The sequence below is a fragment of the Prionailurus bengalensis genome, chromosome E2, assembly GCF_016509475.1.
Source record: "Prionailurus bengalensis isolate Pbe53 chromosome E2, Fcat_Pben_1.1_paternal_pri, whole genome shotgun sequence".
NCBI lineage: Eukaryota > Metazoa > Chordata > Mammalia > Carnivora > Felidae > Prionailurus > Prionailurus bengalensis.
In genome coordinates, this window is record NC_057352.1 from 35,466,663 (window position 1) to 35,485,762 (window position 19,100).

General features: G+C 44.2%; 1 protein-coding gene across 1 annotated transcript in view; it reads left to right on the forward strand.

Annotated features, from left to right (window-relative positions):
• The first annotated feature begins 288 nt into the window (after window positions 1-288).
• CCDC113 (coiled-coil domain containing 113) overlaps window positions 289-19,100 on the forward strand; it is a 28,798-nt gene continuing 9,986 nt past the window's right edge. The window contains exons 1-7 of the mRNA XM_043599326.1: window positions 289-505; window positions 2,583-2,709; window positions 3,684-3,845; window positions 7,251-7,406; window positions 8,189-8,269; window positions 10,734-10,889; window positions 15,584-15,691. Coding sequence (XP_043455261.1) covers window positions 405-505; window positions 2,583-2,709; window positions 3,684-3,845; window positions 7,251-7,406; window positions 8,189-8,269; window positions 10,734-10,889; window positions 15,584-15,691 — 891 coding nt within the window. The 5' untranslated portion in view covers window positions 289-404. The remainder of the gene's footprint in view (window positions 506-2,582; window positions 2,710-3,683; window positions 3,846-7,250; window positions 7,407-8,188; window positions 8,270-10,733; window positions 10,890-15,583; window positions 15,692-19,100) is intronic.

The following is a 19,100-nucleotide window of genomic DNA, read 5'->3' on the forward strand; positions in this document are numbered from 1 at the left end:
GAGGTAGGGGGAAGGAAGAAGCTGACAAACCGAGTGAACTTTCTGGGTGTTTCCTCTATTTGGAGAATAAACAGAATAATAGGTAAGATTACAAGGTTGTTGCAAGGATTTTCACAAACTATGCTTCACATGGTGCCAAGGGCATAGTAAGCGCCGTGCAAACAGTACCTGCTATTATCAGCGCGTTATGAACGATTGTTGAGGAGGTAGGTGACTGCGCTCTGGTCCGCGGGAAGATCGGCGGAGGGGCGCTGGGCGGGGCCTGTGGAAGTCCCGCCCCGCACGCACGCGTCCGGTCGCTCCAGCAACGCACTCTGGAGGTCGCAGCCCGCGCGCAGCTCTGCCGTTCACACACGGCGCTCTTGGCCTCACTGAGCATTGACAAGGGCCGCTTGGGCAGAGTGATGAGTGATGAGGACTCTGAGACCCCTGCCACCGAGTTACAGGGGGGAGAGGAGAACGAGCTGCCTATTATCCAGCTGTGTGGGCTGGTGGAAGAGCTCAGGTACGGCCGGCCGGCTGGCTTCTGGGAGTTCAGAGGTCAATTGTACAACTTCTTGGTCTTCACAGCATATCCTGTTCTAGCAGCTGAACAGATGTTACTTCTTTGTCTATAAATAGTGTAGGTCAGAACTGAGGTAATATTAGTAACAGCTACAATTTTGTCTTTTTAATGTTTATTTATTTTTGAGAGCGAGAGACAGAGCGCGAGTGGGGAAGGGGCAGACAGAGAGGGAAACACAGAATTCGAAGCAGGCTCCAGGCTCTGAGCTGTCAGCACAGAGCCCGACGCAGGGCTCGAACTGAGGGGCTGGGAGATTATGACCTGAGCCGAAGTTGGACCCTTAACCGACTAAGCCACCCAGGCGCCCCTATATGTCTATAAATAGTGTAGGTCAGAACTGGGAATATTGCCGCTTTTTGGATGCTTGTTTTTGAATGCTTGTTACGTGCAGACTGTTTTGCACGTATGGCCTTCTATAATGGCACAGTAACCCTAGGGAGCGGGCAAGGAAACGGGTTTAGCCACTTTCCTGACATCAGGCAGCAAGTCGGTGGTGATGCTGGGATTCAGACTCAGGTGCCACTCCACAGCCTACCTGGAAACGTGACACGCTGAAAGAAAAAAGGCACTTTGATTTCTGGGGCTTTCCAATGAGCCTTTTCTTTTATTTTTATTTTATTTTATTTTTTTTCAACGTTTTTTATTTATTTTTGGGACAGAGAGAGACAGAGCATGAACGGGGGAGGGGCAGAGAGAGAGGGAGACACAGAATCGGAAACAGGCTCCAGGCTCCGAGCCATCAGCCCAGAGCCCGACGCGGGGCTCGAACTCACGGACCGCGAGATCGTGACCTGGCTGAAGTCGGACGCTTAACCGACTGCGCCACCCAGGCACCCCGAGCCTTTTCTTTTAATCTTAAAATTCAGCCCATAGGAATTCGCTCAGTAATACATGAAAATACCTAAAGCTGTTCATACATATGTATAGATAGATAGATGCACACACACACATAAAACCTGTATGTTGCATGTATGAAGAAGTTAAAAAGGTCATAAGCTTGATGTGTACAGGATAAACTAGGTCTGTCATCCCTAATTGCTCAAGAACCACCTGTTCAAAGGTTTTCCACCATTTATAATAATAAACCTCTTGTGGATGCTTCCAGCTCTTGAGTGCTGGAAATAAAAGCTGAGAAACAGGGGTGCCTGGGTGGCTCAGTTGGTTAAGCATCTGGCTTCAGCTCAGGTCATGATCTCATGGTTTGTGGGTCTGAACCCCACATTGGGCTCCGTGCTGACAGCTCAGAGCCTGGAACCTGCTTCCGATTCTGTGTCTCCCTCTCTGTCTCTGCCCCCTGCTTGTGCTCTCTCTCTCTCTCTCTCTCTCTCTCTCTCTCTCTCTCAAAAATAAATAAATATTAAAATAGAAAACTGAGAAGAATAAGCCAAAGGGAACATCTGAAGACTGTGGATGTATAGTAACTTCACACCTGTAGTAATTCAGAAGGAACTTTGCAAATGGGTTAGAAGATACTTGAAGGTGAATTTGTAGCTTCATCTCAGCAACAGTTTTCACCATAATCCCTGTTCTCAATTTTGTGGCTCATTAGGCAGATTAAAATTTTTTCATATTTATTTATTTATTTTTTGAGAGAGAGAGAGAGGAAGAGAGAGAATCTCAAGCAGTCTGTGCATTGTCAGCACAGAGCCCGATGTGGGCCTCGATTGCATGAACTGTGTGATCTGACCTGAGGCAAAATCAAGAGTCAGATGCTTAACCGACTGAACCACCCAGGCACCCCGCATTAAGCAGATTTAAAAAAAAAAAAACAAAAACAAACCAAATACTTAAATAGCACTTATGGGGTACCAGGCACTGTTCTAAAGGTTTTGCATTCTTTATTGCAAACTTAAATAATGAGTGCTGTTATTATTCCCATTTTACAGATGGGGAAATTGAGGCACCAAGAAGTTAAGTATCTTTCAAAAGGTCCTGTGTAGCTAGTAAGTTAAATGCTAGTGATTTAGGGTTTGAACTCTCATCAGTAGAACTTACTCACATACCCTCTGTCTTGCAGTTATGGAAACTCTGCTCTCAAAACTGAGACAGAGATGTTTGAGAAATATTATAATAAACTGGAGCCCAGGGATCAGCGACATCCACGGTTATCAGAAATTAAAATTACAAGAGCAGAATTTGCACAGGTACGCAGAATTTGCACAGGAGACCTGAGAATTATTTTCTTTTGTTTGTCCCTTTTGATGCAAGTGGTGTCTGTCTATCTGCCTTTGGCGTGCCCTCTTTGGCCAAGTTGCATATGATTTTCTCCCTGTTCTACTTTTGGTCCTTCCTTCCCAGGGTTTCTCTTTCAAGTGAGTGTGAAGGGAATCAGGTTCAATTAATAGTGGACTGACTCTCCCAGAGTAACTTTGTTTGAAATAATTCTCTTAACTTGGGGGGCTCAAATGTTTACGAGCCCCATCTAGCCACATATAGGAGGGAAGTGGGTCTGCGTGGGCACGAGAGAGTTCCTCCCTTGTCTAAAAGGTCCAGTCAGGTGGCCTGGTTTGGCCAGAGCAGCTGATTTTACGAGAGAGGCTGGGAATCTAGATTATTTTGGTGGAATCTCCTGCTTTTCAAACGTGGGTAATTAACTTTGAAAATTTAAAACTGTATGTAGATCTTTTGAAAGGGCCAAACAATCTCACCTTCGGGGCCACACGTTCCCTGGGCTGTCTGCTGGTTACCTTTGGCTTCAGTGTGTAGGAAATCAAAATATTTTTGTCTGTTTGGTTCTTTTGCTGAATACTGCGCCCCCAGATGTAATTTCTCCTCCGTGTTCAGTTTAGGAAGCACTGAACTCTGGGGCTTCCCCTGACACTGACTTGAATGCTAGTCTGTAGCAGGTTCACAGTCTTTCCACCCTCAAGACACTTTCCCTTATTCATATTTCAGTTCATTATCACACAGAGGCCTTTGAATTATTTAGCAGAGGGCCTTGGGTTGGCTTGGGAAACAAACATCACCTCAGGCCTAATATCCCGAATCCTTTCACATTGAGATTGTTCTCCCTGGCTGTCATTTGGAGTAATTTCTAGCCAATTTGAGTGGTCATTTTGATGCCCAGCTTGAGCATCAGTTCCTACTTGACAATGGCTCTGTTTTTCCTGTATTACAGTTACGAGGCAGGTACAGATCCAAATCCCGCGTAGGTGTGGACCGTGCGATAGGCCTCAGTTACGACCAAAAATGTGAGCTTGTACTAAAGGAGCTGGATGACATGAAGGATGAAATAAGGCACATGAGAGCAAATGCTGAACGAGATCTGCAGCACCATGAGGTATACCTTTTCCTCTGTAGCCCATTCTACCTGGGCTCCCCAGTTCCACTTCATCGAGTAGTACCCATAGTATGTTCATATAACTTTTGTTATTTTCAAAGAAACACAAGTAGGAGAACACAATTTTAAGGCCTACTTTCAAGGAATTTATCGCCTGCCTGAGGAGACAACAAATTTTAAACTTAAAAAATATTTTTTTAATGTTTATTTATTTTTGAGAGAGAGAGAGAGAGACAGAGTGCCAATGGGGGAGGGGCAGAGAGAGAGGTGGACACAGATTCTGAAGCAGGCTCTAGGCTCTGAGCTGTCTGCACAGAGCCCGATGTGGGGCTTGAACTCACGAACTATGAGATCATGACCTGAGCCGAAGTCGGACAGTCAACTGACCGAGCCACCCAGGCGCCCCAAAATGGAAAATTTTAAAAATGCACACATGTAGAGAGACTAGCATAATGTACTCAACAGCCACATGCAACAGTCATCAACATATGGCCACCCTTGTTTCCTCCATATCCCTACCAACTCCCCTCTCATGATAGGCGACTGGGCTATTGTGAAGTGATAATACTTATTGCTTCATTTACTTATGGATATTTAAGTATGTATCTCTAAGATATGGATCCTTTTAAAAAATAACCATAATAACCACAAATACCATTAAAAATATATAGTAATTCCTTAATAATATAAGGATTTTGAGGTTTAAGTCAATGGATTGGATGAAAAATCCTTTAAGTCACCTTCTGTGTGTAGCATACATGACCATGGTCCATGTCTTCTTGGAGACCAAAATGGTCAGTTTGCCTCCAGAGAAGAAACATCACTGTTAGTTCAGTTGCCCATGGGATGTAGTTGTTGGCTTGCATTAGAGAGCAATATTGTATGAAAAAGAGATATTTATGCTCTATTTCTAAATTTTTCTATTTTTCTATTCTTAGAAAATTTTTAAAATTTATTTTTATTTATCTTAAAACAGTTTAAAAAGCTTATTTATTTATTTTGAGAGAGAACGGGAGAGAGAGGGCACAAGTGGGAAAGGGTCAGAGAGAGAGAGGGAGAGAGAGAATCCCAAACAGCCTCCACACCATCAGCGCAGAGCCCTATGCAGGGCTTGAACTCATGAACTCAAGAGTCAGACGAAATCAAGAGTCAGATGCTTAACCGACTGAGCCACCCAACTGCCCCTATTTTTATTTTTTTGAGAGAAAGCATACATGTGTGCATGTGGGCAGAGGAAGAGGAAGAGAGAGAATCCCAAGCAGGTTCCATGCCCAGCACAGAGACCCTGATGCGGAGCTTGATCTTACAACCATGAGATCATGAGTTGAACCTAAATCAAGAGTCAGACACTTAACTGATGAGCCACCCAGGTGCCCCCAATTTTTCTTTTTTCCTTTTTCTTTTTTCTTTTTCTTTCTTTTTTTTTTTTTAGAGAGAGAGGGTACAAGTAAGTGAAGGGCAGAGAGAGAGGGAGACAGAATCCCACAAGGAGAGAGAGAGAAGCAGGGCTCACCTGAAGCAGGGCTCATGCTCACCCGAAGCAGTGCTCGAGGTCACCCAAGGCAGGGCTCGAACTCACAAATTGTGAGATCATGACCTGAGCGGAAGTCAGATGCTTAACTGACTGAGCCAACCAGGCGCCCCACATTTTTCTGTTTCTAAATGTGGGCACACAAAGACTCACATTCATTGCCTCCAGAGAGACAGATCAGTAGACTCATGCCTTTATTGATGGAATCATCTGTACCACATAGACCTGTCCTTTCCTCGCTCTCTCCCTTCCTCTTGCCCTCCCCCCACTCTCCTCTCTCTTTCCAAACATGCATTGTTGAATTTTAACATGCTAATGTGGGCTTGAGTGGCCAAAGAAGACTTTTTCGAGGAGATGGGACTATACCCAGGGCTTGGCATGGCCTTGAAGAATGATGAGGAATAGAGAACGAGAATAGGAAAAGAAGGGTACCCTAGGTAAGGTGAATGACATGAGCTGGGCTTGGAGGTGGGAATTAACATGGCAAGTTCAAAACATCGAGGGGACTAATGTGATTACAGAAGAGGCTGCTTTGGGGGATGTATGAAGAAATCAGGCCTGAGTAGGGCGGTGAGACCTTGGAATCCAGTCAGGGGGCTTTATCTTTGATGTCTTAGGAAGCATGACCCCAGTAAGGATGACTGAGCAAGAGAGTGACATGTTGAAAGTGGCATTGAAGGTGGATTGAGTTCTGGCATGTGAAGATGACGGGGAGGGAAGGGGATGGCCAGTGAAGGAAGATCTTTTGCTTCTTGGTGCCCAAGGTCAAAACCTGAACTAAGATGATTTGCTCTGCAGCTACAGATACCCTTTTATTCTTTCAAATAATGTGTTTTTATGTGTTTGTGTTTTCTTATTTAAAGATAATGTCTGTATTGTAGCAAAATTTGAATGTATAGGTAAGCTAAAAGAACATTTGTAACCATCCACAGTGTTACCACCTGGAGGTAATTAGTGTTGACTCTTGTGTTTATCTCCTAGAGTTTAGATTATTTTCTAGGCATATATGAATTTCTTTATAAAAAGTATCATATTATTTTATAAACTGTATTTTGCACTTACTATCTTTCCATGTCAATACATATATTCATTTATAACGTCTTTTTTCAAATTTTCAAATTACTGTTACAGAAGTGTATGATAAGGGTGTTTGTCTTCCGGGGCACCTGGGTGGCTCATTTTGTTGAGCGGCCGACCTCAGCTCAGGTCATGATCTCACACTGCATGAGTTCGAGCCCCACATCAAGCTCTGTGCTGACAGCTCAGAGCCTGGAGCCTGCTTCGGATTCTGTGTCTCTCTCTCTCTCTGTCCCTCCCTTGCTCATGCTCTGTCTCTCTCTGTCTCAAAAATAAATAAAAACATTAAAAAAAAAAAAAAAAGAGCATTTGTCTCCCTAGTAATCCATCTCTCCAGATGTGACTATGGCTAATGTTTTGGTGTATATCCTTCCAGATGTTTTTTATATCCTATCCTATCACATTATATTAATGTTATAATTTTTAATGAATAAATAATATTTCAGATATGGAAATATATATGTACAGAGATACCAGAGGCACTGTTTTTGTTTGTTCACTCCCTTTTTATGGATACCCCCTTTTTTATGGCCTTTTTTTTTAATGTTTGTTTATTTTTAAGAGAGAGAGAGACACTGGGGCGCCTGTGCTTAACCAACTGAGGCACCCAGGTGCCCCAGAGGCCTGCTTTTTAATAATAACATTGATATTGTCAAATTTGTATCTTACAGATATCTTCCTAAGTTTAAGAAGAAACGTGTTAGGACGCAAAGAGGTCTGGGAACCTAGGTTTCCTTAGAGGGAGATATCCTTGAGGATTTTTGGAAACTGTTCTTTCTTTGTTCTGACTCCTCCAGGCAATCATTGAGGAAGCTGAAATGAGATGGGTTGAAGTCTGCAGAGCAGTGCATGAGTTTAAAAAAGATGTTCTAAAAACTATATCCAAGAAGAAAGGGAGTATTTTGGCCACTCAGAAAGTGATGAAGTACATTGAGGACATGAACCGCCGGAGGGTGAGTTGACAGGAGGCTGGGGCTTAGCAAGGGAGAATAGATTCATCAGTGATGACATTAGAATGATCCATGGGAAGCAGCCCCACTCCATTTGGTCCACCATAAGACCATAAATGGTGTCCACATATGTAGATTTATTGCATCACTACCACTGTGCGTCTTAAAATGCAAGTTTATCAAGGCTAAAATCAATCAGGCAGGATGAATATTAATAATATCTCAGACTGTTTTTTTCTTTTTTATTGTTACTATTTGTTTCAAGATCTGATATGTTTTCTAGAGATAGGTGATGAGAACCTATCTAGTCAGGTGACTGCATAAATCTCAAGCTCTTCAAGTTCCATTATTTATAAGGAGACATAAAATTATGTTCCTTCACTTTCAAAGATCTTGTAGCATGTCAAGCTTAGGATCCTGGACATATGTAGGGTTATTATCCTTAATGTGTTATAAGTGATAAAAATTATATAAACTACCAAGAGAATAAGAGACCAAAGAATCATAAAATCATTTTGGTCAGGAATGGCCCCTGTACCCAAACGATATACCCAAATTATCTTGAATTTAAAAGCAATAGAAAATTTGCATGGCACAGACCCAGTTACCTCTGCTTCTTGGTCATGAATGAAGTGCTACAGCCATGCCAGCGTGGGTAAGGAGACCTAAAAATAAGTGACTGAATGTTAGGTTCAGTGTTTGGTTTGCAGCCCCAAACCTACCAACTTTTCAAACCAACAGGGCAGAAGAAGAGACATGAATTAAAGTTTATTTGTATTTTTTAGGATAATATGAAGGATAAATTATGTTTGAAAAATGTTTCTCTCAAAGTGCAGAGGAAAAAGATGCTTTTACAATTGAGGCAGGTATGTGGCTCTTCCTTCCTTCCTCCCTTCATCTCTCTCTCTCCCCCCCACCCCTTCCTTCTCTCTTCCTTCCTTCTTTCCTTCCTTCCCACCTTCCTTCCTTGTTACTGTGATGTATCACTGTAATGTGTTCCCAAAGATGATCATGTCCTAATCCCTGGAATCTGTGAATCTGTTACCTCACGTGGCAAAAAGATTTTGCAGATGTGATTAAGACAAGGATATTGAGATTTTCTTAAAATAATCTCCCCTTGACTCAGAGGGAGATTATCTTGGGTTATCTGAGTAGGTCCAGTATAATCACAAAGGTCCTTGTAAGAGGAAGACAGGAGAGGGAGATGTGTTAACGGAAGCAGAGATCAGAGTGATGAACTTTTAAGGTAGAGGAAGTGGTCATGAACAAAAGAGTGCAGGCAGCCTCTAGAAGCTGGAGCAGGCAAGGAAACAGATTTTCCTTGAGGGCCTCCAGAAAGAGTGCGGCTCTGCCAGCACCTTGATTTCAGCCCAAACAACCATTTTGGATTTCTGTCCTCTTGAGCTAGAATATAATGGATTTTTGTTTTAAGCCACTATGTTTGTGGTGATTTGTTACAGTGGTAATAGTAGACTCATACAGTTACTGTGCTGGCAGATCCATAGACATAGTTGCCTTGAGCTTGAAAGACCCTCATGACATACTTGTTGACCCTTTTGGGGAACGTGGCTGGACGGCACAGGTACAGTGTGCTTTGGGTGTCTTTGCGACAGACTCTATGGGCTCCTGATTAAAGGCAGTGAGGCAGACCCGCATGGGGCCTCTAGAATGTGATTCCATGGCTCCATCCTCTCCTAGCTCAATATATTTTTAACTAACTTGAGTATGGGCACTGATGGCATGTGCATTAGAGGTGACCACTGAAACGACACGAAGTTGTACAGGAGAATTAACATGTCTGGAACTCTTGCCTGATTGACTTGGGATCCCAAAAGACAACAAGCTGGGACATCTTTAACAGCACAAAGTGACTGAAGACAAATTTAAGATCCTCCATTTTGATCCCCTAAGATAACTGCACAAGCACCACATGGCTTAGCCCTGGAGTCCCTGATAAAGTCAGCCCAGCTGGAGGTGACGCTGTGGCCTGGGGGGCACCCAGAGAACCACAGTGCTCCACGGAGAAAGCGGTGGGCTTGCTCCTCTCGTTCTGAGCAGCCCGGACCTGGAGCAGTGTGTCTCGGGGAGAGCTGCACGCTTGGAAGAACTGGTCATCTAGAGCCCTCCCAGGAGAGGGAGCCGGAGAGCAAGGGGAACAGAGGAGGACCCAAGAAGAACCGGGAGGGCCAGCTGCTGTCTCCAAGTGTGCAGGCAACTGTGGGAAGGAGAGAACACACTGCTCTGGAGGTCCCCAGTGGGGAGTGAGGGCTGGAGTGGCGGTGTCATTGAAGGATATTTGAGATGAGTGTAAGAAAAAATGTGGCCCCGGCTGCAGTGCCGAAAATAGAGAGGAGCTGCCTCCAGAAACGATTCTGGTACTCCAGGCTTTGTGCAGGCCCAGGCATCCTGGAGGACGGATTGACGTGTGAGAGAGGGAGGGCATGGATGACTTTTAGCCTAAAAGCCACTGCCACACAGGACTGACCCTGAGGTGGTCCTGCCCTCGGGAGCTCACAGATTAGCAGGGAGTGGGGATGGTAGGAAAAGGCTTCATGTGTAACTGGTATCCAGAGGTAACAGCAGTAGGGACCGAGGAGCCACAGGGGGAATTCTCCTGGTGTGGAAGATGGTTTGGGAGTATTTGAGCTGAAGGATGGGTCATTACTGGGGCTTCAGGAAATTGTTCTTGTTGTTTTGAGGGAAAGGGAAGAAGCCTTCTAGGAGGTAGTAGAGTGTGAGTAGAGTGGGGTGTGAGGAACAGTTCCCGAATTTGGCTCTCACCTGCCACAAACATAAGATGGCCTAGACCTGGTGAGGCAGGTAAGGTGGGCCAGGTCAGAGAGGGAACCCTCCCTGATACAACCACAGTACAAAAACGTCACATGAACACAGGAAGGGAATTTATGGGCTGCTGGTCCTGGGTTTTCCAGGTTAAAAACAACTTTTATATGGTCTCCTTCCTACTTTTCCTTCATAGCACTGTTTAGGCACTACCTCTTGTGGGAAGCCCTTACTGACCCAGGCTTCCATTCTTCTCTGGCCTGGCTGAGGGGCTTCTGTGTGCCCATTGCCCCTCCCACTATACCACACAGTGACCTTTTTGTGAACCCTGGTTGAATGTGTGTTCCTTGAGGCCAGGGAGTATTGTATTTATTCAAATCTCTACCCTAGTGCCTTGTTCCAGTCCTGGCACCAAGCAGATCCCCAGCCTGTGTTTGTTGAATGACTAAATGATGACGAATTTTCAGAATTTCATCCATAATTACAAGATGTGAGTCATATTTAGCACTCACAACCTCATGTCGTTTTTTTCTTCTTTCTGAGCTGTAGAAGGAGGAGGTGGGCGAGGCCCTCCATGACGTTGATTTTCAGCAGCTGAAGATCGAGAATGCTCAGTTTTTAGAGACCATTGAAGCAAAGAATCAAGAACTGATCCAGCTAAAGCTGGCATCTGGAAACACCCTGCAGAGACTCAATGCGTACAAAGTAAGGTCCTCCCTGATGCCCAGGTCGCTGAGGCCTCCCACACCCACCTTGCCAGCCACAGTGAGCTTCCCAGACACCACCGCAGTTTTACAAAAGGCTTGGATCCCCTTCATTTACTGTTGCTCCCTGATTTCTCTTGACAAGCCGTTTCTCCTAAAAAACTCGAATATTCCCACAACCCTAGCTGTGCATTGGAACCACTCAGAGAGCTTTTGTTTTTTTTTTTTTTTTAAATGTACAAACACCCTAGTCCAAACCTGGCCAATTGAGTTAAGGGGTGAGGGTGAGGGCCATGCGTTTTGGTTTTTTTTTTTAATGCCCCAGATGATTTATATGTACAGCGAGTTTTGAGAACTAACCGCATTTAGGGCCCTGTTTAAGCCTGTAATAAGCACTTCCCTACTTAAAACCCTCCAGATGAAAACTCTCTTAGCTAAAAATCAGAAAACTAATAAATTATTCCTCATCCCCACAGAACCTTTTTGGGAGAGAAAGAGGTACTATTAATAATTAAGCAGGGATGATAGCCATGACTGTCCAGTCACCCTGCTAACAATTGTTTCATGCAGCAGTCAGCTAACTGGCCAGTGTATCCTGCCCACTGGCCTGTGAGCAAAGAATGGTTTTTACAGAAGAACATCTATAACTGATGTTATAGACAACACCATCTTTGAAACCCAATTAAGTAAAATTGGTTTCTCCTCCAGAAATTCCATTCTACTCGTTAGTAGACCTCTATTCCAAAATGTACTTATTATATTTTAAATTTCATCAATAAAATGTTTGTAGAAATTTGTTTTTTCTTTTGTTAATATAAGTAATTACATAATATCCTCAATTTTACCTTTTGGCCTGCAAAGCTTAAATATTTGCTATCTGGGACACCTGGGTGCCTCAATCAGTTGAGTGTTTGACCTGATTTTGGCTCAGGTCATGATCCCAGGGTTGTGGGATCAAGCCCCATGTCAAGTTTCTCACTGAGCATGGAGCCTGCTTAAGATTCTCTCTCTTCCCTTCTGCCCCTCTCCCCCACTCACACTCTCTCTCTCTAAAATAAAATAAAATTTAAATTAAAAAAATTAAAAGAAATAAATATTTGCTATCCAGCTTTTACAGAGCAAGGCTGCTGACCCCTAGCCTAGTGCCCTGGTGACAATGGTGGCTACAGGCTTCAGGTAACTCACGGGTGGTCTTCATTTGGCCCACACAGTGTCATTTTAAAATGTAAATTTGGAGATGTTTAGATTAGACTGTTAAGTTTGTCCAACATTTTCCTTTTACAAATGAAAACCTTGAGGCCCAAAGAGAAAATGATTGCCAGGTTCAAGCAACAAGTTTGTGACAGGGCTGGGACTCCTAGTCCGGTACGTGTCCCACCTAACCCAACTGCTTCTCCCTGGCATAAAGCATGTAGACAGCATTGTGCTGGCATTTTGAAACTCATGTGTCATCCATCTGCAATAGATCATCCATTTTGATCTTATCTCATCAGTAGTTAGCTTATCTGATCACTGTTATTTCAAGATGAAGCCAATCCCCATGACTCCCAGGCCCTCACTGGTAGAAAGCTGGTTAGTACGTGGTTGCATCACATTGGATCTTGATCTTATCCCGTGGAATCAACTTAAGTAGCACAGAGCCTGTCTGGTCTTGTGTAGAAAAGCTAGGGGTTTGGAGTGGAGCTACTGGTTTATAAAATGAAACTTCCAGGTCCAGGGCCTGAGCTCTTTAGGACAAGTGTCAATGCAGAGGACAAATTGTTGGCCGTACCCATGCAGCAGCAACACAGACCACAGTGAGTGGGATGGAAACTATTCTGGTCAGAACCCTAGAGGCCATCATTCCTGCAGGCCTGTTTCAAATAATAGTAAGCAGATGGTGGAGCTTGGGAGGAGGTGCCTACAGGAATCCTACAGTGGACTCAGTGACAGGTTGAGGGAGGAGCCGGCTCATTTTTTCCATGTCTCAGTTGTTAGGTCTCCTAGGGGAAATGGAGGCAGAACAACTGTTGAGTTTTGGAGTCCTACCTCACCTGAGTTTGAAGGGGTATTCCACTAGGGACCATGGGTATGGTGCCTCACCTCTCAGAGACAGATTTTTGCGACTCACCACCAGGACAGAGCTCTGGCTGGTCTGCACCATGTTCCTAGCACCGAGGACAGTGCCTGGCCAAAGCAAGTGCTTAGCCAGCATTGTCAAAGGAGCTGCTAGCAATTCAGGTGTGTGTTTAGAGGATGGTGGGTGGGGGGATGGTGGTGGCAGGAGAGACCACTTTCATATAAATATCAAACACCCAAGTGTAAGACCTTGTGAAAGCACGAAAATAGCTATTAGCAGGTGTTCACTTCAGCAGCTCATATGCAGAGTAACTGTTACCAAACATACCAAGGACCTGTGGCATGCCGGGCACCAGGCTAAGTGCTGAGGGTATAGATGCAAAGGAAACAGACATGGCCTCTTCTGTGAGTTTGGTCCAGGAGCCTCAGCCAAAGGGGCACCTTTTTCTCTGACTTTATGCCGTCAAGCTCTCCCTGGTAGAATCTAGTAGAATATAAGTGTATGATGACAGCTGTGATGTGTCATTGCTAATTGACTATAAACTAGTGATCTCCATGTAAACTAGTGCCTTGTGGTCAGTAGAATTCCAAGATGTCCCCCAAGACTCCCCACCCCCTGGTGTATACACCCTGTACAATCCCCAAGGCTGTGGGTGTGATGGATTCTATTATTAGGTTCTGTTCTATGATTACATAATATAATATGGCATAGTTGACCTTAAGATAGGGAGATTATTGGGTGGATATGACCTAATCATATGAGCCCTGTGAAAGCAGAGAGTTTTGTCTGTAAGAGGAAGTCAGAGATTTGAAGCACTGGAGGGAATTCTCTAAGCAAGAAGTTCTCCATGGCTGGCTTAAATATAGAGGGACCTTGTGGCCGCCAGGATAAAAACAGAGACCTTAGTCTTACAACTTCAAGGAGATGCATTCTGCCAACGGTCTGTGAGCTTGGAAGAGGACCCCAGATGAGAGCCAGCCCTGGCCAACATCTTGATTTCAGCCCCACGGGACCCTACCTGGGCAGAGAATTGAGCCACACTGTGCCTGGACTCTGTCCTATAGAAACTGAGATGATAAAAGGGTGTTGTTTTATGCCACAAAATTTGTGATAATTTGTTACACAGCAAGAGACAGCAGATGTACCTTTTTAGAAGTAGCCACCTTAAGTGACCGGCGTCCCGCTCAGCATCACAAATTGCTGTCCTCACACCTTGAGGGCCCTGCCCCACCGGAGCCAGGGACTGCCTTACAGGTGCCCTTGCGGTCCTTCCTTTCCTGCCCTGTCTCTCTGTACTGTGGGGTTAGTGCCTTCCCTCTGCTCTCCTTCTCTCCCCTGTGACCTGCTGGTTTGCAGTGAAGTCCTACGTTGCCCCCCACTGCCCCACAGCCCACCCCCTCAGTCTGGTCTCTGACCCAGGGCACTTTCCTAGGCAGAGCAACTACATGCAGAAGGTGGAGCAGGAAATGAGCCTTAGAGAAGGGAGGTCTGGCGAGAAGAGGAACAAGGAGGGTGGTGGAGTCCCCCAGGCACATGGCTCTAGGCTTTTCTGCCTACTCTAAGATTTGATACTTTGGGCATAATGCCCCAGCACACTCCTCTCCCAGGCTTTTCCTTAGCTCAGCATGTTCTTCCCTCCCCTCTTACCTAGACACGCTTGATATAACCCTTCAGCTCACTTTCCAGCATCCTATCCCCCAGGGAAACTCGACCGCTGTCCTCCCCTTCTTAGGGCTCAGCACAGTTGCAGTTTTACTTTGTTTCTTAAGCCTCCATGTAGCCCCCAAGCCGGCCTCTGGGTGGCATGGCCTAGGTCGTTGTGCTGGCCAGTGCCTGGTGCTGGGTAAGCGGAGTCTCAGAACTTGTTGAGCGATCCCCTCAGAGTCGCCGGATTCTGTCCCTTGGCCCACTCTTCAGCCCAGCAGAGTGTGTCCCAACTACTCCAGGCTGACTCCTGCTGGGAGACAAAGGTGCAACAGAGGCAAATCTGAGAAGCAGGAGCCTGGGGGGAGCTGGTGAAAGGTAGCCGCAGGTGATGATGGGAAGCTGCAGGGCAGCCCATGCAGGAGTTGATGATGCCAGCAGGCCCAGCTCGGACAGGCATTGGAGACGGGTGGAGCCCATGGAGCCCATGGGTTCAGACCCTTGTTAACCTCTTGTCTCTATGACCTTGGGCAAATTTGTTTCACCCTCTTAGGAGTCAGTTCTTTCACCTATAAAGTGGGATAATGGCACCTACCTCAAGGGGAGTATCTCTCTCTCTTCATCTAGTAATGGCAGCTGTTTGTGTGAGTGTCTCCATGTGTCAGCCACCATGCTCAGCACTCTGCCATGTTTATCTCCCTTAAGCCTCTCCCCACAGCCCTGTGAGGCGACCATGTTTAGAGAGGTTCCAGGACCTGCCCAAGGTTTCTTTTAGTAAATGGTGGGGCAGGGTTTGGATCCTGGTGTGTCTGGCCACTCTGCAGGTCTTCACCTCCCCCTCCCATCTGGGTGCCGGCATTCTAAAGATATGGGCAGCTGTGAGAAGGGCAGGCCCAAGTTCCTTTACAGTCTTGTATTGTCCTGCTTAGTACATGTCCTGTAGTCCTGAGCGATCATCTTTGCTAAAGACTTGCTGTGTTGTTATATTTCAGAGCAAGCTACAGCGATCAACGGAAATGTCCATCCATCTGGACAAGGAGATCTTGCTGAGAAATGAGTTACTTGAGAAAATTGAAAGCGAAACCCTACAAGCAGAGGAGGTAGGAGAGGGCAAAATGTGCTGTTTCTGGTGTTTGTCTCCTTCTGTCTACAAGGGCTTGAGCCAGTGCACACCAAGACCCAAGCCACCTTGGTTTTTGTCTAGAAAAGCCTAGACCGTAAGTCAAAAGAGTTCAGGGCCATCGAAAAGAAGAAATGGCACCAGGAACTCACGGCCCAGTAGTGTTGGCATTTTATTGCTAGGTTAGGGTCTAGAGTCAAAAATCACGTAGAAAGCATGAATCAGTCTAGAAATCATGTAGAGTCCAGATAACACTCGAGAATTCCTTAAGTGACCCATAAAGTATCATATTCAAAGTGTTTTGTATACAGCCTCACAAAAAGCGTAGAATGCGTGTAAAAATCGGTATGAGAAAAAGTACACATGCCAAAATATAGTGTTCTGTGTAAAGGAGAGAAGTTCTTTAAACATGTAGTTTTTACTCGGTATAGAGGATGCTGGGATGATGGTCACAGTGTGAAAAGATGTGAGCCCCTTACATCTACACTGTGAGTTAACACTCTCACTATTCTGCTGAGCGCATACAGTTGAATTTTGGCAAGTTAAAGACACGCAGGATGTGACTCGGAGGACTTTTTTGGAAAGATGGGGGAAAGAGCATCAGCTTTGGTGTTGCCAGGTTCTAGCTTTGAACATGCCTTTTAATTAGACAGGCCTCAGTTTCCACATCTGTGAAATAGATGTCACAACCCTTGTGGTGATCCATTAGAACCAGGATAGCAATACTTTGTCAGCCTCATAACTTATACAGTTATTAGTGACCTTGTCTTGAATGGGATAAGTGTCCCCAGCAGTATGTGTGGCCCCAAACCTGTCTATGATAGCTGAAAAGCCACAGGATGACTACAGCCGACTCAGTTTTGTCATGGCATCCACGTTGTTTCCTTGATGGAGAACCAACACCTGCAAAAAAACCCATCTCGGTACAGAGTGGCCGGTAACAAAGTTCAAGGAGTAGTCTGTGTGCTCTCTCCATGCAGAATTTCTGTGGTATTTATTTGTTTGGGTGGATATTTATTAGATTATAAGTAAAACATAGCATCGGTTTTTACAAGCCTGGCATTCACTGCTTAGTATATTTTAGTTTTCTTGTTACCTTTTTTTTTTTTAACAGCTGTATTGGGTTTTAATTCATGTACTATATAATTCACTCATTTAAAGCACACATTTTAATGGTTTGTAGTATATTCGCAGAATGGTGTAACCATCAGCATAATATTTGAGAACATTTTTGTCACCCTAGAAAGAAACTCTGTACCCATTAGAAATCCTTGTCCATTCCCCACTTCACCTCACTCCTGCCCTCCAGCCCTAGATGAACACTAGTCTACTTTCTGTCTCTGTGAATTTGCCTGTTCTGGGCATTCTATTTGTGTGTGTGTGTGTATGTATGTATGTAGGTATGTATGTATTTGTTTATATTTTTGAGAGAAAGAGAGAGAGAGAGACAGAGTGTGAGCAGGGGAGGGGCAGAGAGAGAGGGAGACACAGAATCCGAAGCAGGCTCCAGGCTCTGAGCTGTCAGCACAGGGCTTGACTCTGGGCTTGAACCCATGAACCATGAGATCACGACCTGAGCCAAAGTCAGATGCTCAACCGACCGAGCCACCCAGGTGCCCTTGGACACTCCACTGAAAAGAGATCATATAGTATGTGGTCTTTCATGATTGGCTTATTCAACAATATTTTCAAGATTCATGTTGTAGTATGTGTCAGTACTTTGTTTCTTTTCATGGCTAAAAATATTTCCTTGTATGGATATAGACCACGTTTTATCCATTCAGCAGTTAAAGGGTTGTTTCCCATGGGTTGTTTTTGGCTATTAAGAATAATGCTGTTATGAACTTTTGTGTACAAGTATTGTGTAAATGTATGTTTCCTCTTCTCTCGGACATAGAGGTAAAAGTAGAATTGTGAGTTAAATATGGTGACATTTTTACATTTAGAGAAACTGCAAAACTGTTTTGCAAGGCGCTGCACTTGGGGCTCCTGGGTGGCTCAGTCGGTTAAGCGTCTGACTTCGGCTCAGGTCATGATCTCACCGTCCGTGGGTTTGAGCCCCGGGTCGGGCTCTGTGCTGACAGCTCAAAGCCTGGAGCCTGCTTCGGATTCTGTGTCTCCCTCTCTCTCTGACCCTCCCCTGTTCATGCTCTGTCTTGCTCTGTCTCAAAAATAAATGTTAAAAAAAAAAAAGAAAGGGGTTGTACCATTTTACCAACATTTCACCAACACATGAGGGTTCTAATTTCTGTACATCTTCACCAATACTTGTTACTTTCCAGGGTTTTTTGTTTGTTTTCTAATAGCTGTCCTAGTGGATGTGAAGTGATACCTCATTGTGGTTTTGATTTGAATTTCCCTAATGACTATTAACATGGAGCTTCCCTTCATTTGCTTATTGGCCATGTGTCTTTTTTGAGAAATATCTATTCAAGCCCTTAGCCCCTGAATAAGTTTTTAATTGAGTTATCTTTTTATAATTGAATTATAGGAATTCTTTATGTATTCTGGATTCAAATAACTTGTCGGATATATGACTTGCAAATATTTTCTCCTGTTCTGTAGGTTTCCTTTTTACTCTCTTGATGGTGCTGTTTACAGTTTTCAATTTTGGTGAGCTCTAATTTATCTATTTTTTTCTTTTGCACTTGAGCTCAGTGTCATATCTAAGAAACCATTACTTGGGTTGCCTGGGTGGCTTAGTCGATTAAGTGTCTGACTCTTGATTTTGGCTCAGGTCATGATCTCAGGATCGTGAGATCGAGCCCTGCTGGACCTGTTAAGATTCCCTCTCCTTCTGCCTCTCCCCATGTGCATGCATGCTTTTTCTCTCTGAAAAATAAAATAAAATAAAATAAAATAATAAAATAAAATAAAATAAAATAAAATAAAATAAAATAAAATAAAATAAAATAAAATAAAACCTTTACTTACTATCATGAAGCTTCAGACCTATGTCTTCTGTTGTGAGTTTTATAGGTCTTACATTTAGGTTTATAATACATTTTGAGTTAATCTTGTAAATGTGAGGAAGGGGTCTAAAAGCTGCCAGAAGAAAGGAGATGAAGTATGTTCCTGGAGTTTGTTGTAGTAGCCTTCCTGTTTACCATAATGTGCTTCTCTCCATTTCTTCCTGTGGATTCAAGTTACCATCTTGTGCTATTTCCTTACTCAAATATAGCTTTGTTCACCCTGCCTTTGTGCTGTCATTATCAAATATGTTACATTTTTATGTTACCAGCCCACAATAGAACTATATACATACTGCTTTATGAATTGCTTTTTAAATCCATTAAGAGAGGAGAATATGTCATTATACTGTCCTTTATAATTACTTACACAATTACCATTACTTGTGCTATGTGTTTTCTTCACATGGATTTAAGTTA